General features: G+C 41.8%; 1 protein-coding gene across 1 annotated transcript in view; it reads right to left on the minus strand.

The window, feature by feature from the left end:
* LOC139685931 (protein phosphatase ppm-1.G) overlaps window positions 1-7,719 on the minus strand; it is a 57,538-nt gene extending 49,819 nt beyond the window's left edge. Inside the window, exon 1 of the mRNA XM_071583067.1 lies at window positions 7,471-7,719. Coding sequence (XP_071439168.1) covers window positions 7,471-7,581 — 111 coding nt within the window. The 5' untranslated portion in view covers window positions 7,582-7,719. The remainder of the gene's footprint in view (window positions 1-7,470) is intronic.
* Between the last annotated feature and the right edge of the window lie 9,234 nt (window positions 7,720-16,953).

A 16,953-nucleotide genomic window follows, 5' to 3' on the forward strand; every position in this document is an offset into this window, starting at 1 on the left:
TCTGCATACAGGTTGAACAGCAACGGTGATAATGGGCAACCCTGCCTTACACCTCTTCCTAACACTGCCCATCCGTACTCCCCGTTTCCCACCCGCACCTGAGCAGTCTGAGACATGAACAGGCTGCGGATTAGTCTCCTTTCCCTCCAATCTATTCCTATTTTCTGCAATATACTCATTAGTTTTTCCTAGTTAACTCTATCAAACACTTTTTCAAAATCTACGAAACAGGCAAATACCTCCTGGTTGTGCTCTGTATTCCTCTCGATTAATAATCTCAATACTGCAATGGCATCACGCTTGCCTCTCCCCTTCCTAAACCCATAAACTAATCATCCCCATTTGCCCTACTCTCTATCCTTTTGTTTATGATCCTGAGAACAACTTTAGATGTGTGGGATATCAGTATTTATGTTAATGCAACTATAAATGTCATTGAATCTTTAACCAAGCCCATACAATTATGCATGGTTCTATGGCAAATAAATCTAACCATCTTTGAATGCAGGCATGCCAAAACAGTCTCTCATTACAGAGGGGAACTTGGGCAATGGTATAACAATTCCACAAGTGCAATTGTGTTTGAAAGCCATACATAAACACCCATCAGGTCGTAGAGACAATATAATGACTGCCCATAACTTACAACACCTCTTACATGCAACTCTAAATAAAATGGCAGAATTAGCGACAAATAATGGCATAAATACTAATGTTAGCAACTTCAAATCCATCACTTTAAGTAACAAGTTAAATAGAACTGATAATACACTATATATAATAATATAATACACAAAATGATATAATACACAAAATATGTTGTTTTGTTGTTAAAATACACATATACATATATATATATATACATATATATATATATATACATATATATATATATATATATATACATTCAAACACCATATATATATACATATATATATATATATATATATATATATATATACATATATATGATATATATATACATATATACATATATATATACATATATATATATACATATATATATACATATATACATATATATATACATATATATATATATACATATATATATATATATATATATATATATATATATATATATGTGTGTGTATATATATATATATATACACAAAAATACATCTCTATGTGTGTGTATCTATTGTATCTATATATATACAGGGTCACACCCAAAAGTGGTAGGACTGATTTTCTCTTGCGTGAACGGAACGGTAGAGGGGGGTCTGCCTGGCAGGGTAAGGTGGAGGGGGCTCTTAGCAACAGACAGACACCAACCTCAGTCACCTGTGGGCTGTTGTTGAGGACACCGTTTTTAGTGAAGCAAATTTTTTGTCTGCATTGAAAAACAAAATGAATCTGAATTTAGAGCAACGTTATTCCGTGAAGTCTTGTGCGAAACTCGGGAAGACGGCAACTGAGACCCTCGATATGATCAAGCAGGCTTATGGGGACACTGCCTTAAGCCGTTCCACAGTATTTGAGTGGCACAAGTTGTTTAAAGAGGGTAGGGAGCTCGTTGAAGACGACCATCGCTCCGGACGGCCGTCGACGGCAAGAACCGACACAAATGTGGACAGAGTGAGGACACTGCTGAACACAGACCGACGCTTAACCAGTCCAGAAGAAATTGCAGACCAGTTGGGTCTGTCTGCATCCAACGTCCAATGCATTATTTCACAGGATTTGGCCATGTGCAAGGTGTGCGCCAAGATGGTGCCGAAAATTCTGAGTGCTGACCGACAGCTCCTGGCCAAATACGGCATTGCCATGTTGCCACACCCGCCCTATTCTCCCGATCTGGCACCACCGGACTTCTTCTTCTTCCCCCTGATGAAAAGACAGCTCAAGGGACGACGTTTTGACTCGATAAAGGCCGTTCAAGAGGCTTCGACGAGGGTCATCAACGGCATCCCCAAAGAAAATTTCCAGCGGGCGTACGGGGAATGGGAGCAACGTTATACTAAGTGTGTGCAGCTCAAGGAGCATAATTTGAAGATTATTAAGTCGATGTAAGTATATGGTCACTAAAATTCTTGTAAAAAAATCAGTCCTACCACTTTTGGGTGCGACCCTGTATAAACACCAATCACCTTCTGCTTACATCCCTACTACTTTGACCATTTGGTCTAAAACACCTCCTATGATAAGTATAAACCTGCGCAAACGAGATAGCCGAGACCGTAAACTTGAATGACACTAGGTTGCTAAGGGCGTGGGGGTGAATTAAACAAAGTTACAAGCAAGGGGAAGATAGGGAACGCACACTATGCCACTTGGGAGTGTTCACAGAACAGTGAACTGCATATACCAGAATCACACACCAAAAAATCAAGATTAATAATAAAAATAAAACAATCTTACAACCACTAGATCACTAGGGCGTGTTAAGGAATAAAGGTCACTCTCCAGAATGGCATTCAAACACACACTCATGGTTTAAAAGGATCCCTCCTATGCCAGTGACCCACCAATCACACAGAGAAACAATTAATCTTACTTATAACCAAAATTTGCCCTTCCATCTCTTGACAAACCTAGGGCAGATCAAGTTTACTGTCTTGGCTATCTAGTTCTCATTGCTTCACGTACATACGTTCATTGTATATTTACATACGTACGTGAGTAGACCAAGATGCAGAAAGTACAGTAAAGTGAAAGCCTCTTTGCCTAGCGCAATTCTTCTCCTTACATCCCTACTACAATCAAAAAATATAATACAAAGGCGGTTCAATAAGTACCCGTGTTTCATAACAAAGAGCATTCCTGAGGGAAGTTTATGTTATTATAGTGTGCTGCCATCTATCAAACGATGGTGAAACAAATTTCGGACTGATTTAAAGGTTAGTTTAGACTTGGCAGCCATTGGAGTACGGCTTCTCAGTCCATTACACCTTCTCCATTCTTCTCCACACCCACATATCTACAATAGCCTCCAGTCTACGTCTATCCTCCTGCTTCAATGACCACGTTTCCATAGCCGTACATAGCTCTATATCAAAGTTTTCTTAAGAGTCTTTTCCTTATATCCTTACTCAACGTCCCCGTCATCAACTCCTTCCTCCTTGTGTGAAAGCCTCTTTGCCTAGTGCAATTCTTCTCCTTACGTCCCTACTACTTTGATACCGTGTTGGTCCAAAACACTTCCAAGATACGTAAACTGTTCTATCTGCTCTAGTTTAATTGCCCTCCTATTTTAATGTTTAACGTAGGATATACTTTAACGTTAACTAGGAGACTATTCCTTTGACAAACATAAAATATCTGATTTAAATAAAAAGGAAATACAGTTAAGGGACATTATTAAGTTAAAAACAAAAAAGATTTAATACAAATCGAGGCAGAAGAAAGTTCAGAGTCTGTACCTCTTAATTTTTAATAGATACCTGAAGATTTAAAAATATTAATGTCCATAAATGGTGTGAAAGGGAGAATAAAAGACTGGCTATTATACAGAATGGATTAGGTCTCAGATCACAACATGACACGATGTATGTAGCTTTGTAATTGCAACACGTTAAGCTATCAATTTTGTTTACCCAGCACCTCCTGTCAATCCAGAATTGAATGCCTTAGCAGGCCCAGAATTAGTATTCCATGCATACAATTTTAATTTATACTACTAATGTATATTTTGAAGTTCATATCACTACGGTATACAATCAAGATTGTTTGTAATCGTACGTTGCTTGACTTAATTCTTTGTACATCAATATGGCAAAGATTATACTTAAGTTTTATTAATACTATTAGGTAATCTACCGGTTGAGGTAGGTTTTTGGTTGGACACAGCTACTAAATGAAACATTTTGTGACTCCTAACAAAACACAAAATCCATCATCCTACTCTACATCAGGTCCGTCTTAATCTCCGAGTACTCCCTTCATCCCGTCCAACATCCCTATCCTGTTCCTTCCCTTTCCTCTTTTGCCCAACATTCTCCCCTCTATCACAGTCTTCAACATCCCACTATTACCGATCAATACCCCCTTCATCCACTTTTCCTGCCTCCTTAGTAATTTCTCCCAACAAACCCCTCTCTCTTCGCCCACCATACCAAGTACTTCCTCGTTTGTTTTCTGCTCTGTCCATTTCACCTTCTCCATTCTTCTCCACACCCACTTATCTACAATAGCCTCCAGTCTACGTCTATCCTCCTGCTTCAAAGACCACTTATATATATTATACTGACTATATATGTATATTATTATTAGGCAATCTACCGGTTAAGGTAGGTTTTTGGATGGACAAAATTATTAATCAAATAATTTGTGACCCCTAGCAAAACACAACATCCTACTCTACATCAGGTCCCTCTTCATCTCTGTGTACTTTCTTCCTCCCTTCATCCCCTATCCAAGACATCCCTTTCCTCGTTTGCCATTAACATTCTCCCCTAAATTACAGTCTTCAACATCCCACTATTGCCGATCAATACCCCCTTCATCCATTCTTTATCTGCCTCCTCCATAGTAATATCTCCCAACAAACCCCTCTCTCTTCGCCCACCATACCAAGTACTTCCTCATTTGTTTCCCTTCTTTCAGTCCATTTCACCTCCTCCATTCTTCTCCACACCCACATTTCAAAAGCCTAAGTCTCTCCTCCTGCTTCATAAAGTTTTATATTAAACATAAATAAATAATGGTGCATGAAAAACTTTTAATACACATCTTCCCTTCTTAATTTCTAACAGCACACAATTCACTTCACAGAATTAAATGTTACAAGGCTTTCAACCCTCGTCCACCACACTGCTTCAACAATTTATTGCTTAACTCTTTGCACTTCTTTCGGCATAACTTAGTATTTACATCCTTCCATTTCCTTCCCTCATCCATCTTTCTAATAATCTCATCCGCAATCCATGGTTTCCTCGTCCTTTTCCAAATTCAATGTTGCTCTAGTTTTGCAAGTGGCTTCCAATATCCCTTTCAATGACAAATTCCCATTTTTTCTCAATAAATCTCACCTCCTTCCCCTCACTCGCGTGATATTCTCTACAGCCTGCCTGATACTCCTTCCTTATCTAAATCTACTCAATACACTGCAAGGGTGCGTGGCGGGAGGTGTAAGGAAACCAACCGTAATTAAGAAAGAAAAAAAAACTGCTTGCAAAAGCCACAATTTTATACTATCCGCAAACAAAACATGGCGTACACTCATGCACCTAATCCTAATACCCTATCACAAGCACCTAAAAATACACCTAATACCCTATCCACAAGAACCTACAAATACACCTAATATCCTATTCATAAGCACCTACAAATACACCTAATATCCTGTCCACAAACACCTACAAATACACCTAATATCCTACACACAAGCACCTACAAATACACCTAATGCCCTATCCACAAGAACCTACAAATACACCTAATACCCTATCCACAAGAACCTACAAATACACCTAATATCCTACACACAAGCACCTAGAAATACACCTAATATCCTATTCACAAGCACCTAGAAATACACCTAATATCCTATTCACAAGCACATACAAATACACCTAATATCCTGTCCACAAGCACCTACAAATACACCTAATACCCTATCCACAAGAACCTACAAATACACCTAATATCCTATTCATAAGCACCTACAAATACACCTAATATCCTGTCCACAAACACCTACAAATACACCTAATATCCTACACACAAGCACCTACAAATACACCTAATGCCCTATCCACAAGAACCTACAAATACACCTAATACCCTATCCACAAGAACCTACAAATACACCTAATATCCTATCCACAAGCACCTACAAATACACCTAATATCCTTTTCACAAGCACCTACAAATACACCTAATATCCTATCCGCAAGCACCTACAAATACACCTAATGCCCTATTCACAAGCACCTACAAATACACCTAATATCCTGTCCACAAGCACCTACAAATACACCTAATATCCTATTCACATGCACCTACAACACTTGCAATTACGAATTTTTTCCCCGACTTGTAAATTCAATTTTTTAAATATTTCTAAAGGGACTTCGGTTTATTACCATTTCGATTTCTAATTGTTCAGGGAAAGAATGAGTATTTGCATCTATCTGTATACTGGCATCTATCTCCCTTATTTTATCTTTGTGGTCTGATCTACCTAAGTAGTGTGGGGCCATTATAATTCCTTTAGTAATGTCATCGTTTAACTCGTTTGTTCTGAACCTTTCTAAAAGTTTCAAGTTTCGCTTGTTCTCTTCGTACTTCAAGTGACTACCAGTGAAATCCCCAGAAAGACTATCTTATCATTCCGGTTAATTCTCCCCATTTCTACGGGAAACTTCTTATTGATCACACGCTGTTCCTAACCATAATATAGCCTAACTGATACCTTTCTGAACCTCCGAGCATTTTACATGCATACTCACGTCGTTTGCGGTGTCCAAACTAAATTTTTCGTATCTATTAACCCATATCTCCGGCAGAATTCTATTGTTTTGCCCCCGCGGTCATTCCTAGTGACTAAATCGTTGTCCCCCACATCATCACCATCTCTTCCTTCGCCTACTATCACATTTCAATCAACTATCACGTCTCCTTCTTGTAATTGATCGTACACCATTTCCATGTCTTCCGCTTATATTAGGCCCCGTGCTTAACATGCCACTCACGTAAGCCGTACTTTATTACTGTATACACACTTGATTTGTACATTCTGAATTCAAGTATACAACTTTTAACGTAACTATTATAATTAAATACATCCAATTCAATTCAAATTCAAACATTTTGGCATAGGTACATCACCGACTACAACACGATCATTCACTAATGCAACTATCATTGGCATTGGACTGGAATTTACTCTTTTAGTATCACAAATACAAGACCCGCCATAGAAATCTGTAGCGATTTTCACTTTCTGCAGAGTTAACTTCACAATCACATTAAATCAAAATTAAACCTTAAAACACGTGGAATATAACATCATTGAGATTCAAAATCAAAGATTAGACACACAATGATACGAAAAACATTGAACCACGTTTTCATAACCATTTGAAACGCAGAAGGTTCTACGGTAACCCGATTAATATTTCTCATTTCACATTTCCGGTCTTCAAAGACTAGTGGATACAGATTGTATGGTTATAATATAAATTGGGGGTAAGAGTAACAGATTATCGTGAAAGTATCGTATACACCTTAAGCGTCACATGCCCACACTTGGACCACATGTGCACTACGAGCAATTTTGCGCCCGAGAGATGAAGAAAGGCTAATATATATCACATGAAATGTACTAGAACCATTGCAAGTCTTCATATTAACCATCCTGAACTTAAATTGTACTGAAAAGAAACCAACAAGATAGCAAATAAAGCCGGGTATTACCGCATGATAACACTCCCACGATAGATTTAGTCGTACTATGCCAATTCTTCGATATAATAACATAAATTTGGCCAGAATTAATTACAAACCTCTTGGGTGAATCTCCATCCTTGCATTGAACAAACACCAAAATTCAATCTAGAATGCTGCTCATCAGTAGACACCTTTTCCGTCACAGGTTCCGATAGAAAAGCACCCATGTTGAAAATTTCTCACAAAAAACAAATAAATACAACGTCCTTTTTCGTTAAAAGAGTTCACGTCCAAATAAACTGTGAAGGGCAAAACTAGACGTTCTCTTCAACGAACGCCTCCAAGAGATTTACCCACCATGCTTGGCTTTGATATTAAGTTTAGGATGACTCCGGAATTAACTGACGATCGCAGGGTGTTGAAGCTTGGCGAAAATATTCTGAGAAAGTCGATAATTTGGCGGCAATATAGTATTCCGAACGGACTGAGATGATATTATCAAAACTGATTTAACTAACAAGCAGCTTCTGAATAATCAGGAATTTAACGTCCTTTCATCAAGAATTGCACTTAAAAATACGAATATAAGAATACCCTCGGCTAATCAGATACGAAAGCTTAAAAACACCTCAGACAGGAGAGAAATTCGAAAATGTTTCGAAATTTTGAGAAAATCCGGAAACATACCCTTGTTAAATGTGTATGAATTAGTCCGAGTTGCTGGTAACGCATGGAAAAAAGGAATAAGGAACAAATTATGCAAACATTTCCGACAAATCGTGATGTATTATCCATGGGTATAACTTTTTCATGCATTTCGAACCTCATCAGAGATTTCTTTCCAGAAATGCATTACATCAATCATAGTTAATATATTATGGACGGTAATGCTCATCTCCGCACATTTTTTTGTGTACACACTAATATAATATATTTATTTGTGTGCATGTCTTCCCTTATTTATCATCTACTCCGCGCTCATTTTCACACCAAGGAAATACTTGAATACTTAAAAAAATTTCTCAAATAAGTTTCCTGATGAGACAAAATCTACTAATTAATTATTTCAGAGAGGCTTCGCGTTTTGTGACCTTTATGCCTCCCACTTAAATTGTTTTGGATGCAATAAAAAGAAATTCAAGTGAAGCCATTGGTCATTTTGATAAAGTATCGGCGCTCTGACTTATGGACGAAATATGCCAGGCGGATCGACCGTTTGCCGGGCTTTTCGACCAATAAGACGAGACTATCAACACCACGTGACTTGACCAACTATGTGTTACTCCCGCGATAATACCAATACGGAGTCTTGGCGGTACATCAAATATTGCAGTATGTTAAACGGTTCATCCACATATTTTATAATATAGAGCATATTTCTAAACCAAATACCTACCAACATTCAAAACTCTGCCCTTTTGAAATGAATTGATGATTGAAACATTGATGCATGACGAAAAATATATTTTTTAATGTGATTTACCGTATTTTCCCATTGATAACGCGCACCTATTGTATAACGCTCACCCAGAACTTTGTAGCTATCATGAATTTGTATGGATACCACGCGCCCAGGGCTTAATATTTATCTTAAACGTGAATAAATACCACGCATCTGTATGTACATATATATATATATATATATATATATATATATATATATATATATATATATATATATATATATATATATGCGCGTAAAAATTATATACAGTGTGCGTAAAAATACGTCTATATCAGATGCGTGTGTGTAAAAATACGTCTGTGTTTGGGCATTTTAAATTTTCATGACATAACGCGCATCGTCATTTTCTTCGATCATCTGACCATTTTTGATAACGCGCGCGTTATAGACTGGGAAAATATGGTATTTTCGACATGCTGTGGCTGTTAAATTTAACTCAACAAGATCACTAACCAAAGGAGTATACGATATATTGTATAAGGATGCTTCTTAAGATGAACAAAAATCTTCATTAAACGTTAGTTAGCCTACGAATTTGGCATGCATCAGGAATATTGATATATTCCCCAGCTTCTTATGATATTTATTAATAATATAGTGCCTAATTTATCTCAGTTATACTATCGATTAAATTACGTCACTATCAAAATTGCTCAACTTAATCCTTCATGTGAAAAGTATTACATCCTGCAAGACTGTTATTTACATTACAGCATTTGTGTGATATTAATATTACGGAATTTTATGTCAGCAAAGCTCATTTTAATCATTGTTATCCTCCCCATGGGCTACAACGTTGATTTGGTGCAAAGCCTTGGATGCTTTGATGACCCATAGACCTGTACTTATTAGTTGAAAGTTATTAGCCACATAATTGTCATTCATTCAGCAAAGCTTCCTCTTTGATACAGCTTTGATGTTAACAGCACCATTGAACAAGGCTATACACAACCAACTCACTTGTTTATCCCATAACAATTACGTACTTTCTTACACATGGTATTAATGAATCGTGGTAACTATGGAACATGGCTAATGAGCTGGGTGTTGTGCATTGCGCTGGGAGAGGGATGATCTCTTGGTTGTCATTACAAGAAGTCTTTGCGCAGCAAAATCAACAGCTTCAACAGAAGGATGCCACAGAAGTGGACTAATACAGTTAGAATAAGGACAAGGGATGTTAGGAAGGTGTTGAGAACTGGGAATTTGAAAATTTAAGAGGTTTTTTTGGGCTATGGGAGGTTTGATGGATGGATACTGGGAATTACTGGATTAATAATAATAGTAATTGATTTCCCTAATTGACTAATACATAGTATGGTACAGTATATCACACATTATGTACTCGTATAGGGTACATCAAGAAGTAGAGTAACTTAATAATTACTTGCCAGAAAAAATAAAATTACACCTGCATGTATTATTCTGTGCACAATATAAAATTTAATTAAACGAAGAACGCAATGTATATTTCCACAGTTCTTTATATACTTACAACTAGTTTCAATGCTTAGGCGTCATCATCAGGTACCTTCCACAAAGTTGAGCCGGGAACGATTATATAAAATTTAGCATTACCCAGAATGCAGTCATTCACACTGTAAAAACATTTTCATTTAAGTACATAAACAGTTTCTTTTTATTTTATTATAATTTATTTATTGATAGCTGCAAATACTTAGGTGTATATTTAACCAAGGATTAAGGGTGGGGGCTAAACATGGATTACATCATCAAGAAAGCCTTCAAAACTCTTCACTGAAATGCGATAATTGCAATATTTTATTTCGATCAGACATGGAGGAAGTTACGAGCCAAGGAACACGTGGGGTGTCACAGAAATAAGTGCCTGGGAATTGAACCTATGGCGAACCTACAGATCAGATTATATCATTTATTTAAGATACTATTATTATGATTACTTATTTGCTGAGAGATCACGGTACAAAAATACCAGGTGGGTGGTGTCTGTACATGGTATAAGGCACGTCACAAAAGGAGCAAAGATACGGGCTCAATTAAGATACATAAGAAAGAAGAAATGGTGCTCTGAGTTACATAATATTTGGCACAAACCCATGAACATTGGTTTTAACATGAACATGAAATATCAATTGAGAGAAATAATTGATCACCAACATGAATCAGACAACGACCATTGCTATAAACTAAAAGTATCAACCTACTGCTCAGGAATATCTCAAAGCCAACGTTTCACCTATTAGAAGTTGAACTTGAGTTAATTGATGCAACAGATGGATTGATGGACAGACTAGACAGAACACAAGGGAAAAATAATCTATGAATTAAATTGGCTCGACATATAAAACTGGATGTGAATTAAACAAATACAATACTGAGCTTATTTACAGCAGGGATAATTACAAATAATGTTCTACAGATAGACATAATGTTTTCAAACAGAAATTATAGTTAAATAAACATATATTTACATAATGTGCCTTAAATCTTTTGAAAAATTTGTTTCAGAGACGACGACTATGATATGAAAGGGATGCTTATGTATGTAGATGGCTAAATAATGTCTCAAGTGATGGTTTCTCGGCTTCTGCATGCAATGAATGTTCTTTTGAGGGTAGAGAGAAGGTTGCTGATGAGGAATAATCCCAAACAATGACAGAAAGCTATTAGAATCATCGCCAGGAAACCTCACAATGCTCCATCAAGGCCTATTTTCCGTGAATTAAATTTGCTACCACTCCCATGTATCTACATTATGTTTTTAATTCTATATATAAAAAATAACATTGGCAACTATTCTCTTAACTCTGCCTATCATCATCATTACACCAGAGGCAGGAATGACTTCCATTATGGGAATATAAGAACTAAAGCATTGAAATTAGGACCCAATGAAATGGGCATCAGATTATATAACAAACTACCCAAAAGTATCAAGGATACAAAGGGAACTGCTGCATTCAGGCATAAATTACAAAGATATCTACAGCGCAGTATGTTTTACTCGGTTGATGAATATCTCAACAATATTCCCGACCAGTAAGTTCATACTTGTAGTTTCTAGCAATGGTAATGGTCTGTTTTCATGTTTGTGATCAATGATTTTTCTGAATTTGATATTGTATGTGCATGTTACAGCCGATGTTCATGGGTTTGTACCAAACACTTATGTAACTATGAGCATCTATTCTTTTATGTATCTTAACTGAGCCTGTGTCTTTGCTCCTCATTGACGTGCCTTATATCATGTACATACTTCACCCACCTGGTATTTTTGTATTGTGATCTCTGGGCAAATAAAAAGTAATAATAATAATAATAACAATGTGATAAAAATGTGAGATACAGTGATAGACACATGCTCAATTTCAAATTAACCCCTAAGTGTCAGGATGTTAGCAGAAGAGTATTGTAATATTCATGAAAACTATAGTGGATGGCATTCCTGCATAAGATTTAGCCATGAGAAAGATGCATGTCAAGATGATCCCAAAGGTACTGTGGCGGCAGACAGGAGCGCGCGACGGATGCCTCACTTGTTGGCGTAGTTGCGCGACGGATGCCTCACTTGTCGGCGTAGTTTTGTAACCACCCACCAGAGGTCTCTATGGGGGTGGAGTGAACGCCGGAGCGGGCAGCCTAGCAGTCCCTTCTATGTACGCGCTAGAGTACGGTTCCATTGTCAGAGTGCCTGCGCACCACATTGTACCTCATATACAATAAACAAATGTTGTCGCTAACCGGCCTACGCTTCATTACCACCTGCCGCTAAAGTGGTGACCCCGAACGCGAATTTCTTTTCACGTTTTCTTTTTCTGCTCAAAGTTAGCGCGCACGTGGTCATGGCGTCTCCATGCCACGAGGACACTCCGCCATTAAGCGTCGACCGCATTGCCGTTAGGTTGCCGAAGTTTTGGGCCGAGCGACCGGAATTATGGTTTTCACGGGTGGAAATACAATTCAGGCTGTCCGGCATAACGTGTGACGACACTCAGTTCGGTTACGTGGTCAATCAACTTGAGGACCGATACGCGATCGAGGTCGAGGATGTGATTACGAATCCTCCCTCCACGGGTAAATATATCGCCATTAAGACGGAGTTAATTAGCCGCCTCACCACATCCAGGGAGCAGCGTATCCGCCAACTCCTTGAGCACGAGGAAATTGGCGACCGGAAGCCGTCGGCATTCCTCCGCCATCTTAAGACGCTGGCCGGCGAGAGCGTCTCGGAAGATTTCCTCAAAACTCTCTGGCAAAATCGGTTGCCATCGGATATGAATGCCATCTTAACGTGTCAAGACTCCGCCAAATTGGAGGAACTGGCACGTATGGCAGACAAACTGAGTGAGATCACGCCACGTGCACAAGTGGCTAGTGCGTCGATCACCAGCAGATTTGAGGCATCACACCAGCAACTCCTGCAACGCGTCGAGGAGCTTTCTCGCCAGGTTGCCGCATTGACCACAGGGGGGCCACGCTACCCCCGACCAAGGTCCCGCAGCCGCTCGCGTAACCGCGCGCGTTCCAACAACCACGCTGACGCCTCCGGTAGGTGTTGGTATCATTGGCGTTTCGGCGACAAGGCCAAAAAGTGTATTCCTCCGTGCACCGCCTCTACCCCTCCATCTTCCAACGTCTCCACATCATCTACGGGAAACATACAGGGAGGTCGGTAGACGCGGCCGCCGACCACTGCCCTTCTTCCAGCCGCCTTTACGTCACGGACGACGCCACCAAGACGCAGTTTTTGGTGGACACCGGCGCGGAGCTTTGTGTTTTCCCCCGTGCGCTGTTGAAGGGCCCCCGCGTGCGTACGGACTATGACCTGTACGCCGCAAACGACTCCGTCATCCCCACCTACGGATGGGTAGTGCTGCGTTTAAATTTTCGCTTACGGCGAGATTTTTCCTGGCGGTTTGTGGTCGCTGACGTGGGCAAACCTATAATAGGCGCCGATTTTCTTAAGCATTTCGGCCTGTTGGTGGACATACGCAACTGCCGTCTCATCGACGGTCTCACGTCCCTTTCCGTCGGAGGGCACTTGGCTAAGGGAGAGGTTCAGCATGTGAAGTCCATCGCCGGCAGCACGCCGTTCCACGCCCTGCTCTCCCGTTTTCCCAGCATCACCCGACCGGCGGGGACCCCTAAGCAGCTAAAACACTCCACGGTGCATTACATCCGCACCACACCTGGCCCACCGGTTTCATGCAGACCACGGAGGATGGCACCAGACAAGCTCGCCGCCGCACGGAAGGAGTTCGAGCTCATATTGCAGATGGGTACTGCGCGGCGTTCTGACAGTTGCTGGTCCTCCGCGTTGCATCTGGTTCCCAAAAAAGGTGACGAGTGGCGGCCGTGCGGGGATTATCGCGCGCTAAACGCGCGGACAATTCCCGACCGCTATCCAGTCCCCCATATCGAAGACTTCGCCGCCGGGCTCCACGGGAAAACAGTTTTCTCCAAAATTGACTTGGTAAGGGCATACAACCAAATTCCGGTTGCGCCGGAGGATGTTCCAAAAACTGCGATTACGACCCCCTTCGGGCTTTTCGAGTTTCCCTACATGTCCTTCGGTTTGCGCAATGCTGCGCAAACTTTCCAACGATTTATGGACAATGTGTTACGCGAGCTAGACTTCTGTTATGTTTACCTCGACGACATTTTGATTGCCTCAGCCGACGAGGAAGAGCATAACAGGCACCTCAGTGAAATTTTTACGAGGCTCAGCGATAGCGGCGTTCTCATAAACTCCGCCAAGTGTATTTTCGGTGTCGCAAAAGTTACCTTTTTAGGCTATAGTGTTTCCGCCGAGGGTACTCAGCCTCTCGCAGACAAAGTGGAAGCTATTTGTAATTTCCCCTTGCCCGGAACCGTAAAAAAGTTACGCCAATTCTTGGGGATGCTTAATTTTTACAGAAGGTTTATTCCCAATGCAGCCTCACTGCAAGCACCGCTCCATAATGTCCTGCGGGGGAAGGTAAAGGGCAGTGACGTCCTGGTGTGGTCGGAAAGCCTAAGAGAGTGTTTCGCTTCTTGTAAGCAAGCGATTTCGCAGGCTACCCTACTCGCCCACCCGAACCCCGAGCTACCCCTTGCGTTATTTTCAGACGCGTCCGACAGCAGTTTGGGGGCAGCCCTCCAACAGTTGACACACAAGGGTTGGCAGCCCCTTGCTTTCTTCACGAAAAAGCTTAGCCCCGCGGAAGTAAAATACAGTGCTTACGACAGAGAACTACTGGCCGTCTATAGAGCAGTGCTCCATTTCAGGCACATGATCGAAGGGAAGCATTTCATTATCTTCACTGACCAGAAACCTCTGACCTTCGCGTTTCGACAGAAGGCGGATAAGTGCTCCCCACGGCAGTTCCGTTATCTCGACATGATAGGGCAGTATTCTACGGATATCCGCCACATTTCCGGAAAGGACAACGTTGTCGCGGACGCCCTATCCCGAGTCGAGGCAGTGTCGCCCGCAATCGACTACAAGGCCTTAGGCATAGCCCAAGAGAAGGACGAAGAACTGCAAACTCTCCTGACGGAAAACTCGTCCCTCTCTATGAAGAAGATCATGCTACCCGGTGCGCAGGTGGAAATATTTTGCGACGTCTCCACCCCAAGAGCCCGCCCTTTCCTTCCACATAATTTCCGAAGGGAAGCCTTTAATTCAGTGCATAACCTTTCTCACCCCGGCGTTAAGGCATCGGCAAAACTCGTCGCCGAGCGTTTCGTGTGGCCCTCCATCAATAAAGACTGTCGAACATGGGCTCGCGAGTGCATCCCGTGCCAAGCGGCGAAGGTGACTCGCCATGTGTCAACGCCGGTCGGCACGTTCACCCCGCCAAACGCCAGGTTCGAGCATGTACACATCGACCTAGTAGGACCGCTACCGCCATCCCGCGGGTACCGATATTGCTTGACATGCGTGGACCGTTTTTCCCGTTGGCCGGAAGCTTATCCTTTGGAGGACATAACCGCGGAATCCACCGCCAGGGCACTCCTTCTGGGATGGATAGCGCGGTTCGGCACGCCCCTCAGGATAACGACGGATCAGGGCAGACAGTTCGAGTCGCATCTTTTCAAGGAGCTGACGAAGTTCCTCGGAGTGACTCACCTACGAACCGCCGCGTACAATGCCGCGGCGAATGGCCTGGTCGAACGTTTTCATCGCCAGCTGAAAGCTTCGATCATGTGCCATGCGACGGAGTGGTGGACAGACAGCCTCCCCGCTGTCCTGCTGGGCATCCGTTCCGCATGGAAAGAGGACATCCAAGCTACCCCTGCAGAGGTGCTTTACGGCCAGACTCTACGCCTGCCCGGAGATTTCCTCGCCCCAGCATCCCAGGCACCACCACACGACCCCTTGAGTTTCACCTCACAGCTCCGGGACCACATGAGACGAATCACGCCCCAGCCAGGTTCCCGCCATGGGGACCATCCTGTTTTTGTCTTCAAAGACCTGCGGACGACATCTCATGTGTTCGTGCGGAATGACGCGGTCCGGGGCTCACTTCAGCCTCCTTATGAGGGTCCATTTGCGGTGGTCAGCCGGCTGCCGAAGGATTTCGTGGTCAACATAAGGGGGAGGGACGCCGTGATTTCTCTGAACCGGTTGAAACCAGCATATATGCCCACCGGTGATGAACCACAAACTGCGGACCATCATTGCCCAGAAGAAAGTGGAGCAGCAGAACAGCAGCAGCAGATCCCTGTTCCCTTTTCCCCAGAGTACGCCACGAAAGCTGGACGAAGAGTTCGGTTTCCCCACCACCTCAAGGATTTCGATACCTAGATTATCGCCAGGACTTCATTCTTTTGTTAATATTGTCATTCTTCACATAATTTTTTTTATTAATTTATGTATGCATTTCCTTTTTTTTTCTCTTCGAATGTAGTTTTTTTTAACGTCTTTTCATTTACCCTCAAGGTAAATGACTGCTAGGGGGGTGATGTGGCGGCAGACAGGAGCGCGCGACGGATGCCTCACTTGTTGGCGTAGTTGCGCGACGGATGCCTCACTTGTCGGCGTAGTTTTGTAACCACCCACCAGAGGTCTCTATGGGGGTGGAGTGAACGCCGGAGCGGGCAGCCTAGCAGTCCCTTCTATGTACGCGCTAGAGTACGGTTCCATTGTCAGAGTGCCTGCGGCACCACA

The sequence above is a fragment of the Hetaerina americana genome, unplaced genomic scaffold (genome assembly GCF_022747635.1).
Source record: "Hetaerina americana unplaced genomic scaffold, ioHetAmer1.1.p SCAF_121, whole genome shotgun sequence".
NCBI lineage: Eukaryota > Metazoa > Arthropoda > Insecta > Odonata > Calopterygidae > Hetaerina > Hetaerina americana.